Source organism: Girardinichthys multiradiatus, chromosome 9 (genome assembly GCF_021462225.1).
Source record: "Girardinichthys multiradiatus isolate DD_20200921_A chromosome 9, DD_fGirMul_XY1, whole genome shotgun sequence".
In the NCBI taxonomy this organism is placed as follows: domain Eukaryota; kingdom Metazoa; phylum Chordata; class Actinopteri; order Cyprinodontiformes; family Goodeidae; genus Girardinichthys; species Girardinichthys multiradiatus.
The window spans coordinates 32,472,380-32,493,713 of NC_061802.1; the positions used below are offsets into that span (position 1 = coordinate 32,472,380).

The 21,334-nt window shown below is 39.2% G+C and overlaps 1 protein-coding gene across 2 annotated transcripts; it reads right to left on the reverse strand.

The window, feature by feature from the left end:
* Positions 1 to 480: 480 nt before the first annotated feature.
* Positions 481 to 2,962, reverse strand: LOC124873983 (granzyme B(G,H)-like). Of its 2 annotated transcripts, XM_047375097.1 has the most exons (4): positions 1,407 to 2,962; positions 1,186 to 1,321; positions 815 to 1,081; positions 481 to 716 (listed from the first exon to the last, which is right to left on the reverse strand). In XM_047375097.1, the coding sequence occupies exons 1-4, from the start codon at positions 1,718 to 1,720 to the stop codon at positions 564 to 566; spliced, it is 870 nt and encodes a 289-aa protein (XP_047231053.1). In that variant the 5' UTR covers positions 1,721 to 2,962; the 3' UTR covers positions 481 to 563. The 2 variants fall into 2 exon arrangements, with proteins under 2 accessions (XP_047231053.1, XP_047231054.1); XM_047375098.1 differs by lacking the exon at positions 1,407 to 2,962 and having other exon boundaries at positions 1,186 to 1,395.
* Positions 2,963 to 21,334: the final 18,372 nt, after the last annotated feature.

Here is a 21,334-nt window from a genome sequence, read left to right on the forward strand (position 1 = left end):
AGTTTCCACAGTTCAACGGTTTTTCTTTTTTAAAGATTATACTCACTAGCCGAACACAATGACAGTCATACATTGGTTATATTCCTTTATCAGAGGATTAGTTATCTAACTAAATTATCTTTCAAACAGCTGGTCCACTAAAAGTTTAAAACATCATTAAACAGCTGAGGGCTACGGGTGTATGCAAATACTGTATAACCAAATGTGCACTGAAGAACATAATTACACCACAAGCAAATGCATTTTCATTTTTTGTTTAAGTCAGAGCAACACACTCAAAATTATACATCTTACATACCCTACAAGAGGTAAAATATTAAAGTATTTGCTTTTGGGTGTGTTAGCAATTTTCATTTTTGGGACCTTTCCAGGACAATCTAAAATTAGAGCAACTATGAAAGATTAATTCCTTTTTACCACTCTAAATGGAATTCCTTCTGTATTTAGGTAGAAATGAAACAGTATGAAACAACACACAGGTTTTAAAACACATATCTTTTATCATCTAATATAAGAGCCAACACAGAAAGACCTCAACATTACATGTGAATGCTGTGTTCCACTTAACAGTGTTTTTGCTTGAGAACTTCTTTGATCCAGGACACGTATTTTGATATATCTGTGTAGACGTTGGGTACATGTGGATCACAGTCCTTGCTGAAAGACACGATGCCTGTGGCCATCTTTCCACACACTAGAGGTCCACCTGAATCACCCTGTGAAGAAAACAGGGCTTGATAAGTTAGTTTCTTATTTGACACTTGGCAACAAGCAAAGCTTTGTGAAAAAAATAAAATAAAAAAAAGATGTATACCTTACAGAATCCTGTTTTTGTCTTATGTCCAAGTGCACAGGTAACATTGTTTGGAAGATTGTGCCTCAAATATTTCCATTTACCTTTACATTCCTTTTGGGTAATTATGGACACTTGAGCTACTTGGAGCAAATTGGAAACTTTACCACGAGTTCTGGTGAAGCCCCAGCCAGCAACACGACACTTAGCTTTGTCTTTCAGTTTCATCTCAGCCCTTGGTATCTGGATCAGCTGCACTCTGTCATTGAGTTGCACTTTTTCTGACAGCTTCAAATCGTAGAAAAACACAACGAGGGATTTAAAACTTTGACTTGTTTTCAAGTTTCAGGATTTCCACAAACATTTTTGAAGTGATAAAAAAACATGCTTACTTTGAGAAGCATAATGTCATTACCAGATATAACACGGTCAAATTTTGGGTGCTTGCACCTGGTAATGCCATATCTTATTGTGCCATCATCAGCTTTCTTGAGATTGTGAGTTCCAAGAACGACACTTGTAGGGTTTCTAAATGAATGAAGATTTTGTCACTTTTATTTGAATAAAAATATTAAATATCACACCTTTAAGTATTGTAAGTCTGAAAACTCACTGTTCATCACAGTGTGCAGCTGTGACCACAAAGTCTTCACTAATGAGAAATCCTCCACATATATGTTCTCCGTTGTTCTGAACAGAGGCCATATACAGCATCAAGCCATCAGGTACCTTGTTGCCATGTATGATCTCAGTCCCATGAGCTGCAAAAGTGGAAAAAAAAATGTTAAATGCCTGTATCTGCTTTAGCAAAGAACAATAAATATGTTTTATAACATCACCTGTTTGTCTGAGAAGTGTCAGAAAATAAAGAGGCATTAAGACCTGCAGGGTCATTATCATTCTATCAACGAACTCATAAATTGTCATCGGGGGGATGCTTACTCTCTTATATACAGCCTGTGGTTTTTATTAAACATGTGTCAGTGCATTTCTTCTCTGTCTGTGTGGTCAGTGAACAAACAAGGCATCAACAGCTTATGTGTTACGGTAAACCATATGCCTGTGGTTCTCTTGCTGGGAAACAAAAGTGCAAATGCTCTGTGCATTTAGAAGAAGAAATGAGTTCAGCTTAGCCTATTATTACAAAACAAGACAGTCAGAGGCCACATACCTCCGCCACCTAAGATAGGGTCCCTGACGGCATAGAAAAAGGTATTTCTTGGAAAATGTCATGGGTTGTTCCTTGGGTTAAGACACACCTCTGGTAAAATAAATTCATAAGAATTTGTCTGTGTGAAGTTACAAACAGACAGACAGACAGACAGACAGACAGACAGACAGACAGACAGACAGACAGACAGACAGACAGACAGACAGACAGACTTAACTCAAAACATAACCTCCTTGGCAGAGGTAACAATATGACAAACTGAAACCACTCTCAGGTTTGAAGGTTTTTTCACTGGTCCTCTATGATTACAGTAAAGCAGTAGTTTTCCCAGTCTAAGCCTACGAGCCTCCTTTAGTAAGAACAGTGGTGCAAACTGTCATAGTGTTAAAGTCCAATCTGATCCACATAAACAGAAACACCCGGAGAACAGAGGACCGTTTAGGAAGTTTATTTACAGGCTGTGGAGTGGGAAACGACAGCCGCTGCTTGGAACTGGAGGCTGCAACAGAGAGAGGGGATGAGACATGGCTCGGAGGATAATTAAAATAAACAAACTGTTGTACGGACCTAGCTGGGTTCTGATCCACCAGGGAGAGAGAGAGTCCAGACCTGCGGATAGCTGCGCTCTAGTCCACCAGGGTTTCTGAGACCGGAGGCTGGAGGATTGTCGGAGGGCGAACAGGTTCGGCAAGGCGGGGCTCAGGCGGATTGCCGGCCGGTAAGTAGTCCTGGTCGTCTTCTGTTCAGGTAGGTTATGATCTCAAAGTTCCGCAGGAAGCGAAGGGGAATTCACTCAGGCGACAATGTACTGGGAATCCATCTTCTTTATACGTCTCCAGGTGATCATCTCAATCAGCCACACCTGTTACCCTCCGAGAACGGTCTCTGGTGGCACCTGTTGGGACCCACAGCCACGAGTTACAACGTGAAAGGCCAGTACAAACCTTCCAGAAACTTTCAAAATAAATTGCATTAACCTACTTCCAGCACAGCCAAGAAACGGGGTAACTGCGGACTTGCTGTGATGTCACCAGTGTTGGACCACTTGTTTGCTGAGTATTGGACTGTCTGCACGTTGTTGGATGTCACTGTGCCTCTCCAATGGCATCGGCCATTTTGTATCCAGGACAGCCCGCTACTACATATCCCGTCGAGCACTGCGACTGATATGACGAGCGTCCCAAGTCTGACGTCACAAGACGCTATATAGGAAGGGCTCCGTTTGAAAACCCCGCCTTCTGCTAGGAACCGGACTAGCGTCTGAAGTGCGCCACTTCAAGAGAAGAACTCTTTGCAGAGTTCATTCATTCTCTCTCGTTGGACAACGAACAATTCATAACTGAGGTTTCTGGACTAGGAAGGCCAGAAATTTCACTTTGCCGATCGAAGACGTGAGTTTAGCACGTAACTAAAAACACGGAGTTCGAGGAAACGAACCGCCACCGTGTTTTCATCACAAGTCGACTTTGATGGTCAGATCATATTTTTCCTTTTTGTCAAGAAGGCCAAAGGACGGGGACTGACCGCTTTCCTGGAGTTGAGCTGCAGACGCGCACAACGCTTCAACCCCCCCCTCTTTCCCTCTCACTCGCTGCCCCAGAAGGAGCTTCACCAAGTAAAACCCATCCTTTATTTTTATTTCTTTATTAGAAGGCCTGGGCAGGGTCAGAGGTTGTAGAGCGATCAGAATCGCTAGTTAGGATCTCATGTGTTCTGAACGATATGTGCATGTAACCTTGCTTATTGGAACTTTGATGTGTTGTGTTGATGTATGAAGCCGCTGTGCTAGCTCTTTGCGTGTTTTACCACATGAGAGTCAACGCAGGTGTGTGGTAAGACTGGACTGTTAAAATCACCTCATGGTGAAATTCTCCATTTTCCTTTGTCTCCAATCTCACTGCTCGCTAGCTTGCCGCCAAAAGTTTTATAACGCTTTGTCTGCTCAGGAGTTGGGGGACGTTTTATGATCAGGACATCACTGAGTACAGTTGGAGTTGCGCCCCCCACTCTCCACTCACCCCCCACACCTCTTCGTCATATTCTCAATTTTGCCATAAATGCTGGTTGATTCAACACCCACTGCTGTTTTCTTTATTTTTGCTTAGTTAGATGTGTTACCCTTGTTATGTAGAATTTTGCATGTTGAGTAGGTGAAGATTAATAAGTATTCACATAGATAAAGAGAGAGCGTTTTGTGTTCATTGTGTGCAAAAAGTGATTTGTCAGTCAAGATAAGGTTAAAGTTCCACACGTTTCGGCAGAAACCGTCAATTAAACAGTGACATTTCCGGCAATAGTTATTAATTATTACGGAGTATTTAACGGTTGTAATTGTCAAAGGCGTTGAGCCGCAATTACAACACCAGAAACATCTCTGGTCTCGATTCATAAATGAGGATTTTGGTTAAGAAATTGATTTTGTCAAATTATGATATGTAATTATAATTATTGATCAAGATTAATCAATCAATAATCATAACCCCCAACACCGGCCAAATAAAAGCACCGCTCTTGCTACATCCTGCCTCTTCCACACAGCCTCCAGAGAGACCGGATAGGGGGGTCTCTTTGCTGGCAAAAAGACATAAACTCTTCAAACTGGATCCAAGGGTGTCATACGATCATCGGTCACATGCACTAAGATAAGTACAAATGAATCACTGTCTGTGTATCTGGTAGATTCATTCATGAATGGGAATTAAGGCATAAGCCTGGCTTGACTTTCTCTCTGAGGCCTACAAAAACAAACTGTGTTCCAGAGAAACCCCTGTAAAGACGCTGTCTCTACGAAGCCGTCTGGAGCAGTTTCCCAATCGGAAGGACTGCATCACCGTGGTTATGGTAACGTGCAGTTGGTTGGCGGACAGAACGAGCCATTTTTCATCCACAGCTCGGAGGTTAGCTGGAAGCTAACCCTTTGTTCACAGAGCTTTCTTCAACTTCGTCGTCGCCCGGACAACCCCTCTTCAGCATGGTTCATACGAGGTTAGGTTTGGACAGGATAATAGAGAGGTAGAAGTGATTTAGAATGAAATAACCTAAAAGTTTTTCCATTTTATGAAGTTTGTTTTGTTTGTGTGTTGAACTCAGCAACTTGGTGCTAGCGGACCATCAGCAGCACATGTGCTCAGCTTTATGTTCTGTGTTTGTATGTTTTTAAAGTTAAGACAAACTTTACTTGAAGGGTGATTTTAAACAGAAGATTGATCATAACGCGTCGTCCGCACTTATGCATTTTAACCCTTTTATTGACGGTATTTTTAAAGGTGTGTGTTTGATTCTGGTGCTAAGCTATCAGCTTCTTTTGTTAGCTTTAACTGCCAACAGCTAAGGACACGTGCTTGCTGCCAAATAATATTTACCCAGAAAGGTTTAGTTTTCAATCCAGTAAATAATGTGTCCCTAACATCATTTTATTAAATTTGATAACTAAGTAAACACCATTAAGCCTCATTTCTCCAGATAGATTTGGCTCTTTTCCAAAATATTCCCTTAAGTATTTTACCATTTCCTTTAATAATATTTCTTTAAACATTATTTCAATAAATAAAGGCAGCTAATGAGACACCATGGAGAATTAGTCATCCAGAAGGTTGGTTTTATTGAGCAGATCATTCTTTAAAACATTATTTTATTAAAATAATATTTTATCTGATCTTGCATTGTGAAGGGTTTTCTAAACGTTTGCTGATTATTGTCTAAGTTAGTTCCAAGACTAACTTAACTTCACTTCCAGATTCTTCAAGATAATCCTTGGTTCTCAAACATAAACAACATTTCATGGTAATGTTGTATCACTCTTTTGGTCATGGTTCTCAATCATCTTTAATCAACTTGTTTATATTTTACATAGCCCATTAGTCTTCCCTATTCTTTAATTCTGCTTGGTAGTTTAGTTAGATTGTTTTAGCATAGTAAAGAGTTTGTTGATTGAAATATGTTTGACTTTGACTTGACTTATTTTTATTAATAAATTCTTGTATTTTAAGAAATTGTGTGAATTCATTCCATGTGTGTAGAGTTTATGCTGTTCAATAATGTCAGAGCTTGGCTCACACTTTGTCCTAATACCATCGCCTTACTGGGCTGGTATTCAGAGGACAACCCTTAACAGACCGAAATATTATTTGATAAAATATTAAAATATTAATATTAAATAATATTCTCAGATTCATAATCACAACACACCTAGTGGTTGAAGATGGTTAATAGCAGCTTCAGACAAATCCAGTCTGACACAAAAAGTAAATCTATGAAAAGCCATTATAATTCGTAATGTTGTGTTTGACAAAGTCTCTCACATTTATTCTATTTTAGTATAAATGACTTATCTGAGCCTCCCTAAAGCTGCTATCTGAAGTCTAAAGTAACATTATAGCTCATAATGTAATTTGTCTGAAATCCAGATTTGCTTCTTAGACATGCCATTCTAAACACTACAAACCACCAAAATCAAACAAACCAAACATTTGCATGAGAAGCATGTATCCTTAGTCATAGGGGTGATGTCTGCATGATTAGTTAACAGGGCACACTACCCACCTGCAGCAAAACAGACCTGGGTAAGAGCAAAGGAGTTGGTTTTTGTATTTGCACAAACAATTAATGGTGCTCACAAAGCCAGCCTGTGGATAGATACTACTCTCCACATCTTAAAGCCTGACATTTTCCTGCAATCCTTTTTAACAGCCCAGGAAACTAACAGTAGTAACCATCACAACTATTTATATACCTTTGGGTGCCAATACCAGCCTACCCCTTGTCTGTATTCATGGTGTATCAGATCTCAAGAGGTGGCTACACCCAGTGCACCTGGTTGCAGGGGTGGTTTCTAATATAGGTGATGTGGTCAGCTGCCCAAGGTGGCAGGGTGGCCTGAGTCCCCACCACCGCCCTCCCCCTCAGAAAAATTAAATACATGTCATATAGCCTGTCTAATCTACATATTGGTTTCCTATCGCCCACTTGTGGGGAGTGGGCACCCTTCGCCCGGTGCAGTGGTTGTAGCTTGCTGCTGAGGTCTGACACAGGTTGTGAAAGATGGGGAATTGGGGGCAGTAGGGGATTCTCTCACCTCCCTTGCTGCGCAGGGATCTTATAGCGCATCTAATATAATTCGTTTGCTGATTGCTCTGAAACATAGCACATTTCATTCATAATATTGTGAATATAGCCAAAAGTTCACAGCTTATGCTTGTGAAACTGCTGGAAAAAAATTTATCTGCATGCCAAGGAATGTGAATCTGTTTAGGCCTAAGTTACTTTAACTCTTACTACTCCACTGGGGCGACAATTACACAGATTGCAGATGGACAAGGAATATTCAAAGCCATCAGGTACCCAGTTTAGGATAAAGAGGAGAAACGAGCAAAACTTAAAAGGTATGCAACTGTGTCATCTCTTGGGAGAATGAAAGGTGTTATATAGGCTATAGCCTCTTGCAAGATAAGCCGCTAACTGTTGTTTACTAAACAGGCTAAGACCACCCATGCTGCTAAGAGCTCATTCTATCTGACAGCATTCCCACTTTATTATTTCAATCAGGCATGTTTAAAGACTGTTCTTCCTAATTTCTTCCAATATGTGAAATGCTCCAAGATAAGAACGTGTCAAATCTCTGTTGGAGAAAAACAAGAAAGACAAGAATAGCTGGAGATCGGGATGCATTTTAAGATTTTTATGTACATTTTTCTACTAAGCTAGAGCAGCATGCAAGAGAGAACAAGAGCATGCTTTTTATTTATGTGGTTACATTTGATCAGCAGACAGCAGACAGTCTCTCCAAGTCCAGTTCTTCTAGTTACCAGGTTCTCCAATCCCCACCTTTAGGCGAAGAAATTCAAACACAGGTAACTTCTCAGACTAAGGACTGTTTACATATTTACAGCAGCTAATTGTGAGTGTGTCCAGGATAATTTCCAAACAATCTTCAATGTCGTAGATCACAGTAATATAATTAAAATTATTACAAGTGAAGTGCCAAACTTGCTGAGTAACAGACAGAGAGTGCAACACTTTAATAATAATAATCATTATTCAGAAACTGATTTATTTTTTATCTGTCTAAGTCATATCAAGTAATCTATCATGAATTCTTAAAAGTATTTTAATGAGTTATGACAAGCACACAGTACACGAAGGAAATGCCACAGAGCAACTGATTTGCAATGCTGCTCTGCTCCGTGCATCTCTGCAAACTAAAGCTTTTAGGCTCCTTGCAGCATGTATTGTGTCTCTGAAGAACAAAACTAAAAAGTAAAGTTTCTACCTGAAATACTATATGTCCATTGGTTATTTGCTCTTTATGAGCAACATTACATAAATTTCACAATGAAAATATAACAAAACGTCTCCCACTAGCTTGTAATTCAGTCACTCGGGATGCATCTTAGTACCCAGTCTGAGTAGACATTCATACTTTTAACATAAAGACATTTGTATGCAATCGATGCTTACTTTAATGTTTCAGTCTTACAAAGGTATTCAAATTTTTTGCCTATAATATATGTCACAGGGTGTGCAAAGGAAAATAATGCTCCTTTCAATTTTAGCAAACTTTTTTTAATATGTCTCTTTTTTCATCCTATTGTTTATTTCATTTCCACTATTGATTTGTTTAATTTCTGTTCATTTCTCACACCATTTATGCATTTCCTTGCAAAGGCAGATTAGCTTGTGAGTCCACAAATTAAACCACACACAACACTGTTTTTGCAACAGATCTACGTGACAAAACTTAAACCCACAATGTACCTCAGGTTCCACCCTCTGAACACTGATGTCTTTGTTCTCATAGTTCAGCATCAGTACCTCATATTTCAGTTTTTTGTATAATCAAGAATTAAATACACTAGCGGGTAACGCTACATGTAATCACATTTTTGAGGTCTGATTGACATATTCAAATTACTGTTTGTAAGAATTCTTATTTCCTCCATACAGGTAATTAATTGCATCAAAAATATATAATCTGGTGAGGTTACCTTGAGTAGGGACAGGTGAATACTCAGTGTTCTGTTCAGCAATTTGTCCAATTACATGCTCCACTTTCAGGTTTCTGGTTTCCCACTCAGCTGCGACCAATTAGTTAACTATTCTCACCCGCTCTTTCTACCAGTAATCACTTCCCACATACAGACCCATTCAAGAAATTAGAAAGTTGTTTCACTAACTCAATGAAGTGAATTGAAACACATTACATACATTAATTATTCACAGACTGATGTTTTCAGACCTTTATTTTTGTGAATCATGATGGGTTTTCACTTACGACTAATGAAAAAACAACATTTAAGATTAGAATATTACATCAGACCAACAATGTAATGTAGAAATATCAGCTTAATGAAAATTGTTTTTGTTTGTTCTTTAATTTGTTTTTTGCGGCACTAGTGGCCTTTATTTTTCTTAGGTGCACTACTCCTGTGCCACCACCGCTCCCATAAAAACAGTGTTTAGTACCTGTTTAAAGGTTATTATTTACTAACATGACTTTTAGTCTGACCAATGAATGCATATTCTAATTTATTGAATATGACTGTACATTGCCCCTACTGTTGTTCACGGCTCATACTACTGGTTCATGGATTGTCTCTGTTAACCTCACCATTATGGATCCATACACAACGTATCTCATAGCTGTGATGAGAAAGAAACAGAAAGCAAGGTTTTCAAATCTTTACCTTGATCTCCCTAATTAAAATCCAGTGCAGCCAATTGCCTTCACTACTCTGATAAGTAAAATAAAGGATGACTAATAATTGTGAGCAAATCCAGAACTTTATGGAAGAGTTGCAAGAAGTAAACTACTGTTCAAAGAAAACCATTTAAATGTAGAATATGCAACAAGATGTATAAAGGAGCTCTAGTCAGGTAAGATCAAACTGAATTTTCTGGCCTACATACAAAATGTTGTGTGTGACAGAAAACTAACTCTGCACATCACCCTAGGAGCATCCTCCCCACGGTAAAATGTGTGGCAATGTAATCCCTTTCTTATATGGACAGATAAGCTGTTCAGAGTTTATGAGAAGAGGCTCAGTCCTGGAATAAAACCCCTGAGATTGAGGCAGAGGTACACCTTTCACTTAAAGTCTTGAAGGGCCCCAGTCAGAGTCCAGAACGAAATCTAAGAGAGTCTGCGGCAACACTTGAAATAGATGTTCACAGATTCTTAAGCTAAGGAAAATTGGAAAGGATTTCAATCTCTATATGTGGAAAGCTGGTAGAACCAACCACTATCCTAGCATAATCCCCCCATACATTGTTACAATAAGAATTTTATGCTGCACAAACACATCTAATTGTGTATGATGTACTATTTCATCATCTCAACAACTTATTGGGGAGTAAAAACATGAAAAAACTTTGCACGGCAGTATGCTCAGCAGGTTTTGCATTCCATGCTGGCCTCAATTACTTCTGTTTAAGTAAGATGTCATAACTTCCATCTACAAAGAAAATATGAAGAAAGAAAGATGTATAAATGACAGAAAAGCAAATAGGGAACTAAGAAGGAGCAAACTACTTATTGCACACTGTTACCAAAAACAATCTATTTATATCCTTTCTGGGACTTTCAACAATTATGTAGTCTGGATGGGATCTGTGTTTGAGTCTTCTTTTTAAGTCTCATGCACTTACTGTCACTGTTACAATCTATGTGGCAGACTGTTGAAGAAAACCAATACCCCAAAAGTGCCTTTTCCAAATTATATAGTATTAGAGATGCATGAAAAACGTGTAGTTATGCACTTCATCAACTTTTTCTTAGAAGTTTTATGATTTTAATCCAAAGTCCCTCAAACAAATAAAAGGCATTTAAAGCACCTGAATGTTAAGTACTTGCAAAGTAAGAGGATGGAAGATGAGAAATCGGTATTGGTATTTGTTTAACTTTGAGCAGAAGGAAGATGTAGAAGGAAGATTATTTATTGCTTTGCACAGCATTTTTGTGGTTTGTGGCCTGCTTCCTATCTACATCCCCCCTTTGCATGTGTTGCAGTTCTGGTGCACACTTATATTCACCGGTTATGTTTTTTCTGGTCATGTTTTAGGAGCCCTTTGATATATTTTCTTTCACAAAGTGTAATGTGCACAGGTTGCACAAAGTAAATAGCACTGCGCATATGTTGTATGGTTTCATTTAAACCAATCCACTTTATTGTGGTGAGGCAGGTCACAGAACAAAGCCATGCATGCGTTAATCCACCAGATAATTTACAAACTCATAAAAAACAACTGATTTAGGTGAGAAATATTTAAAGGAAAACGACAGCCAAAACGTTTTTTTATCATCTCCGGTTTTAACATCTTAATGTTTAGTCTAACTACAATGCCAGTATGGAGAAGATTGGAACAAATAGAGAATCCATGACTTAAAGTGCAATATTATACCCTGTTTTCTCTTAGGTCTTTAAAATACTAGTTATCATACTTCGTTTTTTCATATGTGCAACAAGAAATCAGTCCAAAGACTTTCACTCTGACCAACAGAGGGAGCCATTTGTCTGTCTCAAACTGAGGTAGTAAACATGATCTTTGTGCCTAATTTCAAGAAAAAACTAAACAAACTTTTTGAAAGTAACTTGAGTAATGTCTGGTAAATTGATCATTTCTCAATAGTAAATTAAATGTATAAGTCATAATATGCAATCTGATAACAGTTCTGTGTGTCAATAAACAGACAGTAAAATATAGGGGAATTGCAGTAAGTGAGGGGAAAACCGCTGTGAGCCAAATTAGTGTCTTTGCTGTGCTTTGCATGTTGTACTATGGTCTGAAATTTACAATGTAATCTTTTTAAAATTACTATGATGGCAAACATTTTATTAAAAGCAAGGCAATTATAGAGCTTCGAATTTTGCTGTATTAAAAGAAAGATGTGTTTTAATTTACATCCAAGCAGAGTTTGAAAGCAAGAGGAATTTGCAATGGCCCTTTGAACCTAATATTAGCATTATTGGTTTAATATTTCACTATTACTTTTGAGCTGTCAATCTGTTTACTGTTTATGTCTGGAATAACCATAACTGTGAATATAATGTACAAATTGCATTTTTTATGTAAGGTGTCCACTGAGGTCTAGTGGTCTCATTATGGTGCTCTTTGGATTCAGTTCTCTAACAGTGGGTTTTGAAGATTTCCCTCTCACTTTTCTTGGTGGGTCTCATGCCTTTGAACTGTACAAAGTATTTTGGAAAAGACACAGCGATAAACATATCAAAATGTTATTTTTATACAACGTTAACATGTCATGATAAAAATGGGCTAACTTTTGACATTTTGGTTTAGACTGACGTATTGGAGAGTCTGGGCTGAAAAGCAACAATTTGGACTTATGTACATTATGCAACAGTGTCTGTTTCACAAAAAAAGTGCTTACAACTTCATAAACCAATATTTGGATCAGTAGGCATGTAGGGGTCAAGTGCCTTGCCCAAGGACACATCAACATGTGAGCAACTATGCTTAAAGGGAGTAGGAAGTAATGGATTAATAATTACAAATGTCCTAGCTATTCCGATAAACTTTGAAAATGAAGTATAAATGACAACAAGTCACAGTTACATTTATTTTAATGAAAATATTATATAGGCCACAATTGTTGACACTTGTGATGACGTCAAAATCCATAATTTCTTAACCACTGATTTCATGATCCGGGGTACTAACCCTCACTGATTAAGTGTGCTCAAATTAAGGTTGGATTTTTTGAAAATTGTTATTGCAACATAACCCTGCTGCCATTGAAAATTATTTAATAATGTTTTTTTGCACATATTTACCAGGTGTGCCAATGACTGTGGAGTAAGCCTGGGTTTGACGAACATTTCCCTTGCTCACTCAGTTAGATGCCGAGGTGTTAAGTTTAGGTTCCTCATCTGACAACCTGACGACAGAACTGGAGGGAGGAAACTGACATTTGCTTATTGTCTGATTTTAATCCAATAAAAACCTTCATACCTGGTATATTTCAACCTTACCTACAACAAAATGGGCAGAACCTGACACTGTGCAGAAGTGTTAAAGTAGACCATCCACCTGTTGATCTTTGAAGTGAAAACAAATATCACCATGCTCGCAGTGACAAAACACAGAGTTTGTCTGGTTTTACCGGCATAAAGAATTACTTCACATAAAGTGGGTCTTAAGAGCGCAGGGTGGACAGGCTTTGGCACAATTCTGGCTTTGTGCGATGTCGCTCTGCCTTTGGTCTTTTCCACTCACTAATGGCCAAAGACAACCTCGCAATGACAACTGGGACGTTGGCCAACAGCCTGCTGGCCTGCCTCAGCTGACCAAACAATATAGATGGAGTCCATATATGTTTCTCCTTTTTATTTATTTATTGGCTTAACATCTTGCTGGCTAAGAAATTTCTATATGAAATATAGAGAAAGTTACAATTGCCTCCTGATATAGTTTTTGAGTACATGCAGGTATACAGGTCCTTCTCAAAAAATTAGCATATTGTGATAAAGTTCATTATTTTCTATAATGTAATGATGAAAATTTAATAGTCATATATTTTAGATTTATTGCACACTAACTGAAATATTTCAGGTCTTTTATTGTCTTAATACGGATGATTGTGGCATACAGCTCATGAAAACCCAAAATTCCTATCTCACAAAATTAGCATATTTCATCCGACCAATAAAAGAAAAGTGTTTTTAATACAAAAAACGTCAACCTTCAAATAATCATGTACAGTTATGCACTCAATACGTGGTCGGGAATCCTTTTGCAGAAATGACTGCTTCAATGCGGCGTGGCATGGAAGCAATCAGCCTGTGGCACTGCTGAGGTCTTATGGAGGCCCAGGATGCTTCGATAGCGGCCTTTAGCTCATCCAGAGTGTTGGGTCTTGAGTCTCTCAACGTTCTCTTCACAATATCCCACAGATTCTCTATGGGGTTCAGGTCAGGAGAGTTGGCAGGCCAATTGAGCACAGTGATACCATGGTCAGTAAACCATTTACCAGTGGTTTTGGCACTGTGAGCAGGTGCCAGGTTGTGCTGAAAAATGAAATCTTCATCTCCATAAAGCTTTTCAGCAGATGGAAGCATGAAGTGCTCCAAAATCTCCTGATAGCTAGCTGCATTGACCCTGCCCTTGATAAAACACAGTGGACCAACACCAGCAGCTGACACGGCACCCCAGACCATCACTGACTGTGGGTACTTGACACTGGACTTCTGGCATTTTGGCATTTCCTTCTCCCCAGTCTTCCTCCAGACTCTGGCACCTTGATTTCCAAATGACATGCAGAATTTGCTTTCATCCAAAAAAAGTACTTTGGACCACTGAGCAACAGTCCAGTGCTGCTTCTCTGTAGCCCAGGTCTGGGGAATGCGGCACCTGTAGCCCATTTCCTGCACACGCCTGTGCACGGTGGCTCTGGATGTTTCTACTCCAGACTCAGTCCACTGCTTCCGCAGGTCCCCCAAGGTCTGGAATTGGCCCTTCTCCACAATCTTCCTCAGGGTCCGGTCACCTCTTCTCGTTGTGCAGCGTTTTCTGCCACACGTTTTCCTTCCCACAGACTTCCCACTGAGGTGCCTTGATACAGCACTCTGGGAACAGCCTATTCGTTCAGAAATGTCTTTCTGTGTCTTACCCTCTTGCTTGAGGGTGTCAATAGTGGCCTTCTGGACAGCAGTCAGGTCGGCAGTCTTACCCATGATTGGGGTTTTGAGTGATGAACCAGGCTGGGAGTTTTAAAGACCTCAGGAATCTTTTGCAGGTGTTTAGAGTTAACTCATTGATTCAGATGATTAGGTTCATAGCTCGTTTAGAGACCCTTTTAATGATATGCTAATTTTGTGAGATAGGAATTTTGGGTTTTCATGAGCTGTATGCCAAAATCATCCGTATTAAGACAATAAAAGACCTGAAATATTTCAGTTAGTGTGCAATGAATCTAAAATATATGAATGTTAAATTTTCATCATTACATTATGGAAAATAATGAACTTTATCACAATATGCTAATATTTTGAGAAGGACCTGTAGGTGCCCAACACTGAAGGTAATGTACAGTTGAAACCAGATACAGACATATAACCTTTTTTTTTTTAATCACTGTCTGATTTTATATTAGACTAAACCTTGTCTGTTTAAGTCAATTAGAATTACTGCTATTTTTACTACTACAGCTTAATTTGCTGAATACCAAAATAATGAGTCAGAGAGATAATATATTAAATCTTTTGGTTTTGGGTATCCTTACAAAATGTAACAATAGTGAAATATGGCCAAGCACCTCAATTTTAGTCTCATCAGACCACAGGGCATGTCTCAAAAGATTAAAGTCAGAGTGCATTTGCAATCTGTTTTTTTATGCTGCTTTTGGAGTAATGGCTTTTACGTGTCTGAGTGACCTCTGGACTTGTTTTACTGTGGAAACTGAAACTCTCTGACCAGTTTCAGCCAGCATCTTTACAAGGCATTTTGCCTTTGTTTAAGGGTGGATTCACATGTTCTGCTCCAAAACACGTGGGAACATAACCTTTCTCCATCCTGAACAGTATGATAGCTGAACCTTCCCTTGCTGTTTATAGTTGAGTATAATTACCTGAATGGATGGACATGACATATTCAGGCATCTGGAAATTGCACCCAACGATGAACCACACTGGTGGTTTCTTGGCTGATTTCTTTGAAATTTTCTACTGTGTCATATGAGGAAGCAGTGTATTTGAGATGTTGCGTTAAAAACATCCACTGGTGTGCCTCCATTATTCATGGCGTTTATAATGTCCATGTAAATAGTTAGTTTCAAGTATGTTTTAATGTTTTATGTTTTCTTCAAAGGTGGATGGAATTTGTTTCCATATTCCTATCTTTTAGTAGACAAACAAAAGAGCAGTATCAAACCAGTCCCTCAGCAAAAACGCAAATATTCCCACTTGCTTTCCCTTCACAAATCATCTCTCCACTCGTCCCTCCAACTCAGTCCCCCAGCGTCTGGCACAATGACAAGCATGCAGAGAATTCCGGACGTGGGGTTTGGCTGGTCAGCACCACACATACCTGCAGCACGGTGTGGTTGGGATTAGGGGGAAACATGGCGCAGGTGCCACTCAGCGGCCCCATCTAAAGTCCACTAAGTGGCCTCAGACATGAACACTAATCCACTCAGTGATGAGATGTCCTCAGTCTGATAGGTCTGCAGGAGCCTGCCAAGACTGTCCAGGCACAAAACAACTCCAGAGGGAACTTTTGTTTTCATGAAATTGTATTTCCTTTGTATGTATTTTATGTGCGATGAATCAATTTGTTCATGTTTTCTCTTGCTCTTATGAAATATTTGCTTTAGAGAGTCAAGACATGAAAATCTGTCTTTATACTCACTTTGTGCAAATGAGAAGAGATACACAAATATATGAAAGAGATAAATATGTTGGTTCTCTTGAGAACCTTCTGGATCTGGAATTAACACATCACGAAGAAAGCGTGAACCACCTATGGTATATCATGCACCATAGAAGGTACTCATACTCCTACTTCTTTCACGTTTTGTCATGTTGCAACCACAAGTTTCAATGTATTTTATTGGGATTGTATGTTTTTCAGTCAGTCAGTCGGTCAGTCAGTCATTTTCTACTGCTTCTTCCATAGTGGGCTGCGGGTACACCCTGGACCAGTCGCCAATCCATCAGGTGAAGATAATGAAACATGGTTTACAATATTTTTGCAGATAAAAATCCTGAAAATTGGGGCATGTTATGGAATTAAACCTCCATTTTCTCTGATACTCTAAAACAAAATCAGGCAATATCAACTGCTCTGAGAAGTCACCTAATTAGTTAATTGAATCTACCTGTGTGTAATTAGATCTCAGTATGAATGCAGCTGTTCTGTAATCGTGTTTAAAGGTTTGTTTGAGAACATTAGTGAACAAACAACATCATAAAGACCAAGGAATAAAAAGGAAAAGGTTGTGTAGAGGTTTAAAGCAGGGTTAGGATGTTGTATATCCTAAGCTCTCGACATCTTAATGTGCTCCTATCATCAACTCCAAATCTACCACAACATGTCCCTCCACATAAACTGACAGGGCATGCAAGGAAAGCAACTATCAGAGGAGCAGTCAAGAGGGCCCTTGTAATTCAGGTAGAACTGCGGAAGATCCACAGATGTGAGAATTTGAGTTGGCAGGTTTTAGCTGTGTCTACAAATCTGTGGCCTTGTGTACAAAAGAGTGCACAGCTTTCATACTAAAAGTTTGCGATAGGGCAAAATTCTGAAACATGCGGTGCAAAAAGAAATACAGATGTACGAAAGCCTGCGTAGACATGTCACCGCACACATAGCTTTCATACCTCCCAATTTGCGGTGACTACAAACATCCCTCATGTTGTGTAGACACCGTGAGGGATGTTTGTAATACGTTAGAGCAAACTAACAACTTCTTTAATGACATCAGTGACTCAAACCTGGCTGAAAATAAAACATGTGTTGGCTCGTACCTGTTTAGTTTAGTGTGTATCTAAACCAAACAGCGGTGTGTAGATGCTGCACTAAGCTCATTCAAAGCTCAATGGTGATCATCATAATAACATGAATATGCCTCCTTTATTTTTATTAAGAAGACTGTCACCACACACACTATATAAGGGGCTTTAAATCTTTACAACCATTCAGGACGTCACATAAAAAAATGGAAAATTACCTAGTAGCCAGCCATTGCGCACAGAAGTTTGATCCCAACACAACTATTATTATTAGTCAGTCAGTCAGTCATTTTCTACCGCTTCTTCCATAGTGGGTTGCGGGGAAGCTGGTGCCTATCTCCAGCAGTCTATGGGCGAGAGGCGGGGTACACCCTGGACAGGTCGCCAGCCCATCGCAGGGCAACACACAAACAACAAAGCACACACTCATTCATACTACTAAGGGCAATTTAGAGTGACCAATTAACTTAACAGGCATGTCTTTGGACTATTATTATTAAATTAATTATAATTATTTTTATTGTATAAAAAAATCATGATTTGAGGAGACCATTGTGCCACTGCATTAGTGACACATTTGCGCATCACAAATAGGTTGCACGTATATTGAATTAAATTTCTATTCATAAAAACATATTCACTTACAGATGTGGCCCTCATAATAGTATGAGTGCCGTTCATAGCTCTGATTACATTCAGAAACCGCCTCCTCGCTGCAAATGAGAGTAACAGTTTAGGGGAACATTGTATATCAGAGCAGCATACGGATGAGGCTGTTCCATATGGCTGACATGGCCCGGCTCAGGGATGACTGTTAAATACCCGACCTGTCAGTCAGCTCCACCTGAAAAGCTCTGGTTATAAGGTAAGGAACTTGAACTGGTAGCAGTGATGCATGGTTCTTCCTGGTTCCCCTCTGTAACACTGAAGCCAGCTCCGTGTAGAGCTCCAAAATAATTGCCCTGGGCAATCTAAAGCGGCTGATAAGCCATGCAGCATCATGTGCCGGCAGATTAGTACGATCCCTGAAAAAAACGCTCCCTCCAACTTCTTCCACTGGCGATGTCCTCCAGCTGTGCCAAAGCTGCCATCGTTTCACAATTATGTACTTATTCCAAGTAGTATGTTTGGCATAAAAACACCTCATATAAGAAACACCATAGCCCATATGAAATAGTAAGATGGTGGTGGCTGCGTCATACTCTGGGGTTGCTTTTCTTGAGATAAAACTGAAGTTTTTGTCAAGGTGGATGAAGATGAAGTTATGCGTGCTTCCAAATACATGTAATTGTTAATCTAAATGCTTCTAGCCCTTGCTAGAAAGCTGAAGATGAAGCAAAATTGTATTCTTCAGCATCACACTCAGCACTAGCACACATCAAAGTCAGCAAAATAATGAATGACAGCAACATTAAAGTTTTGGAATGGTCTAGCCAGAATTCAGAACTAAATCTGGCAGCAAATCGTTGGGCTCACCTGAAGAGGGCAGATGGAAAAAGATGTCCTCATCATCAGATAGATCTGAAGAACCTTTGCATGGTAGAGTGGGCAAGTTTTGCCAAGTCAAGATGTGGTATGCTATATAATTGTGATGTCACAATTACACAGCTTTTGAAAGTGTGCGCTTTCTAGAAAAAATAAAACATTCATTTATAACCAAAAAAAGGCTGAATGTTGTTTTTTTTTTGCATTTGGACTGTTTGTAGAAGCATTAGAGATCCAAATGGAAGTATAAAAATGATCAAAATGTGAATTTTGCAAAATATATCCTCTTTAAAACCATTTTAAAGTACAAGACAGTATTACAAACACCTCAGTCAGTGCTGTACTAATGTCTAGATATGTCCCGCTTCTATACCTTCTCTAAATAGGTGCATAAACTCTCATTAAGAAAACTTAATACCTGAACTTGATCAGAGTGTAACGTAATAACTATACATGCACACATACTCAAAAACTCACAGCCTCACTCATCCATTGCGCACCCTTCTGTCCATCTATTCAGCGTTATAGCTCGGACTGTTTTTGTAACAAAACAAGCTCTAATCCTAAATTCAGGGAGCTGTGAATGTGCCTCAACAAATGGCAGACAAATGAGAAGGATTAGCAAGGGGCTGTGAAAGAGTGATAGGTTTGCCATTGATCTACGGTGGTCCAGTTTCTCTTTCAGGGCCACTCGGTTTGAAAACCCCACTGAGTAAGAGCATACAGGGCCACTCCAGAGCCCCCTAGGCCACCGAGATACACACAACAGCCACAATTAGTCTCAGGAGCTGTAATAGCAATTCAATAAGCGCTTTAAAATTGTGCCTTAGTCCGTCAGATACCCCCCTCATCGCATCCCCTCCCATTGCTACCATTTTCATCAACATACATAAGATTGGTATTATGAGTGGTGAGGGGCTCTTTTTTCTTTCCCACCCACCACAGTTCTTTTCAGCTGCTGTGAGAGAAAAATGACCACACAGGGTTTCAAAGGTTTCAGAGGCTGTGGTTTGTTGTCGCTAAAGCAGCATGACTTGTGCCCCTGTAGATTTTGGCTGAGGCCTTCAAAATGGGCTTCTACTATTACTTTCTTCTGTCACTCAGCTGCAAAAGGAAGGTTAAAGCATTTAGAGTATCCTTTTCTATAAATTCTACTTTAGGTTATTTGTGTAGAATTATTCATGTGGAGTTTTGATGAAAATGAAGACGTATTAGGCTCTGCAGATTTAGGTTTCTTTAAAGATTGTGAACCTTCTGCTGTGTGTGCAGATGTATGAAGCTAGAACCTCTCATGCAACTTGCCAGGTGCTGTCTTGTAAAAACTTTAGGTCAGTCTGTGCATGAATTACCCCTGATCTGATGTAAGGATGTGTAAACACCTGTGCTAGTGACATAAAGGCCACAGAGAAGGAGCTGTCAAGTACATTCACCTCAGCACCCTGTTTTTCGGACATTCCTTTTTTTATTTTTCACAGTATTTAGGGTTTTTTCTTATGCTCCCAGATCAAAGACCAAAGCCTTTGATGAGGACTTCCAAAGAATCTTTGCCAAAGAGCAGACACTGACAGGACAGTGGTAGAGCAATGATAATCACAGCTTCCATTTACTGTGCCTGTAGTTGGCACCAAAAGTCAGTTGCGCTCAGAAAAAGAAAGAAAGGGGAAGTTCTTGGATGGTTTAAAAGGGAGAGAGAAGAGGTAGAGGACAAAAGAGTGAGGACAATGACAAAGAGGTGAATAAGTTCAAAGTACGAGCAGAAAATGAGATTACTTTGCACCATGCAAGTTTTGGTGTGTATCTGCAATCCCTCATTATATATTTCTGTCCAGAGGTATGGAGTTAGACGTTGTTTTCATGTAAATGCCAAACCTTATAAATCCAGCAAAATTGTAATGGATATGTAGAAAGAACAACCAGACTGGTATGGTTCATTTTCAATGCATATGGCCATAATAAATATAACATGGGGTAAGGAAGTCCTCAAACAGCAACAGATGTTTGAACACATTTTCTACAACCAGGAGCAGATGATCACTTCTATAATCATATATAAATATGTGGTCTTTAATTGACTACATATTTGTACACACATTTCACACCCAAACACATTCATATCTGGGACACAGAACCAATCTTCTTTCTGGACAATCTAAGGGCTGGACATTCCCATGATTTTTATACTTGGGTATAAGTTCTTGAACAGATAAATGTGGCACTTTTAAGCATCTGAACATTTTACTCATGGATGAACCAGACGCGTGGAGGTCCACAATTATGTTCCTGATATTTTGCTAGATGTTTTTGATTTTTGGATAATGTCACAAAGCTAAGCAGTGTGTTTGCGGTGCTGCCTCAAAATACATCCATGGTTTGCTGCACTAAACTATAATGTCGTGATAAATAACCTTTCAGAACCTTTCAAAG

Bases quoted from the DNA above. Each gene is read 5' to 3' on its own strand.
- LOC124873983 (XM_047375097.1), bottom strand. From the start codon at position 1,720: ATGACAATTTATGAGTTCGTTGATAGAATGATAATGACCCTGCAGGTC. The intron at 1,322-1,406 runs GTGAGTTTTCAG...TCATTCATTTAG, and splicing joins GCTGCACACTGTGATGAACA to AAACCCTACAAGTGTCGTTC. The intron at 1,082-1,185 runs GTAAGCATGTTT...TACGATTTGAAG, and splicing joins ATGACATTATGCTTCTCAAA to CTGTCAGAAAAAGTGCAACT.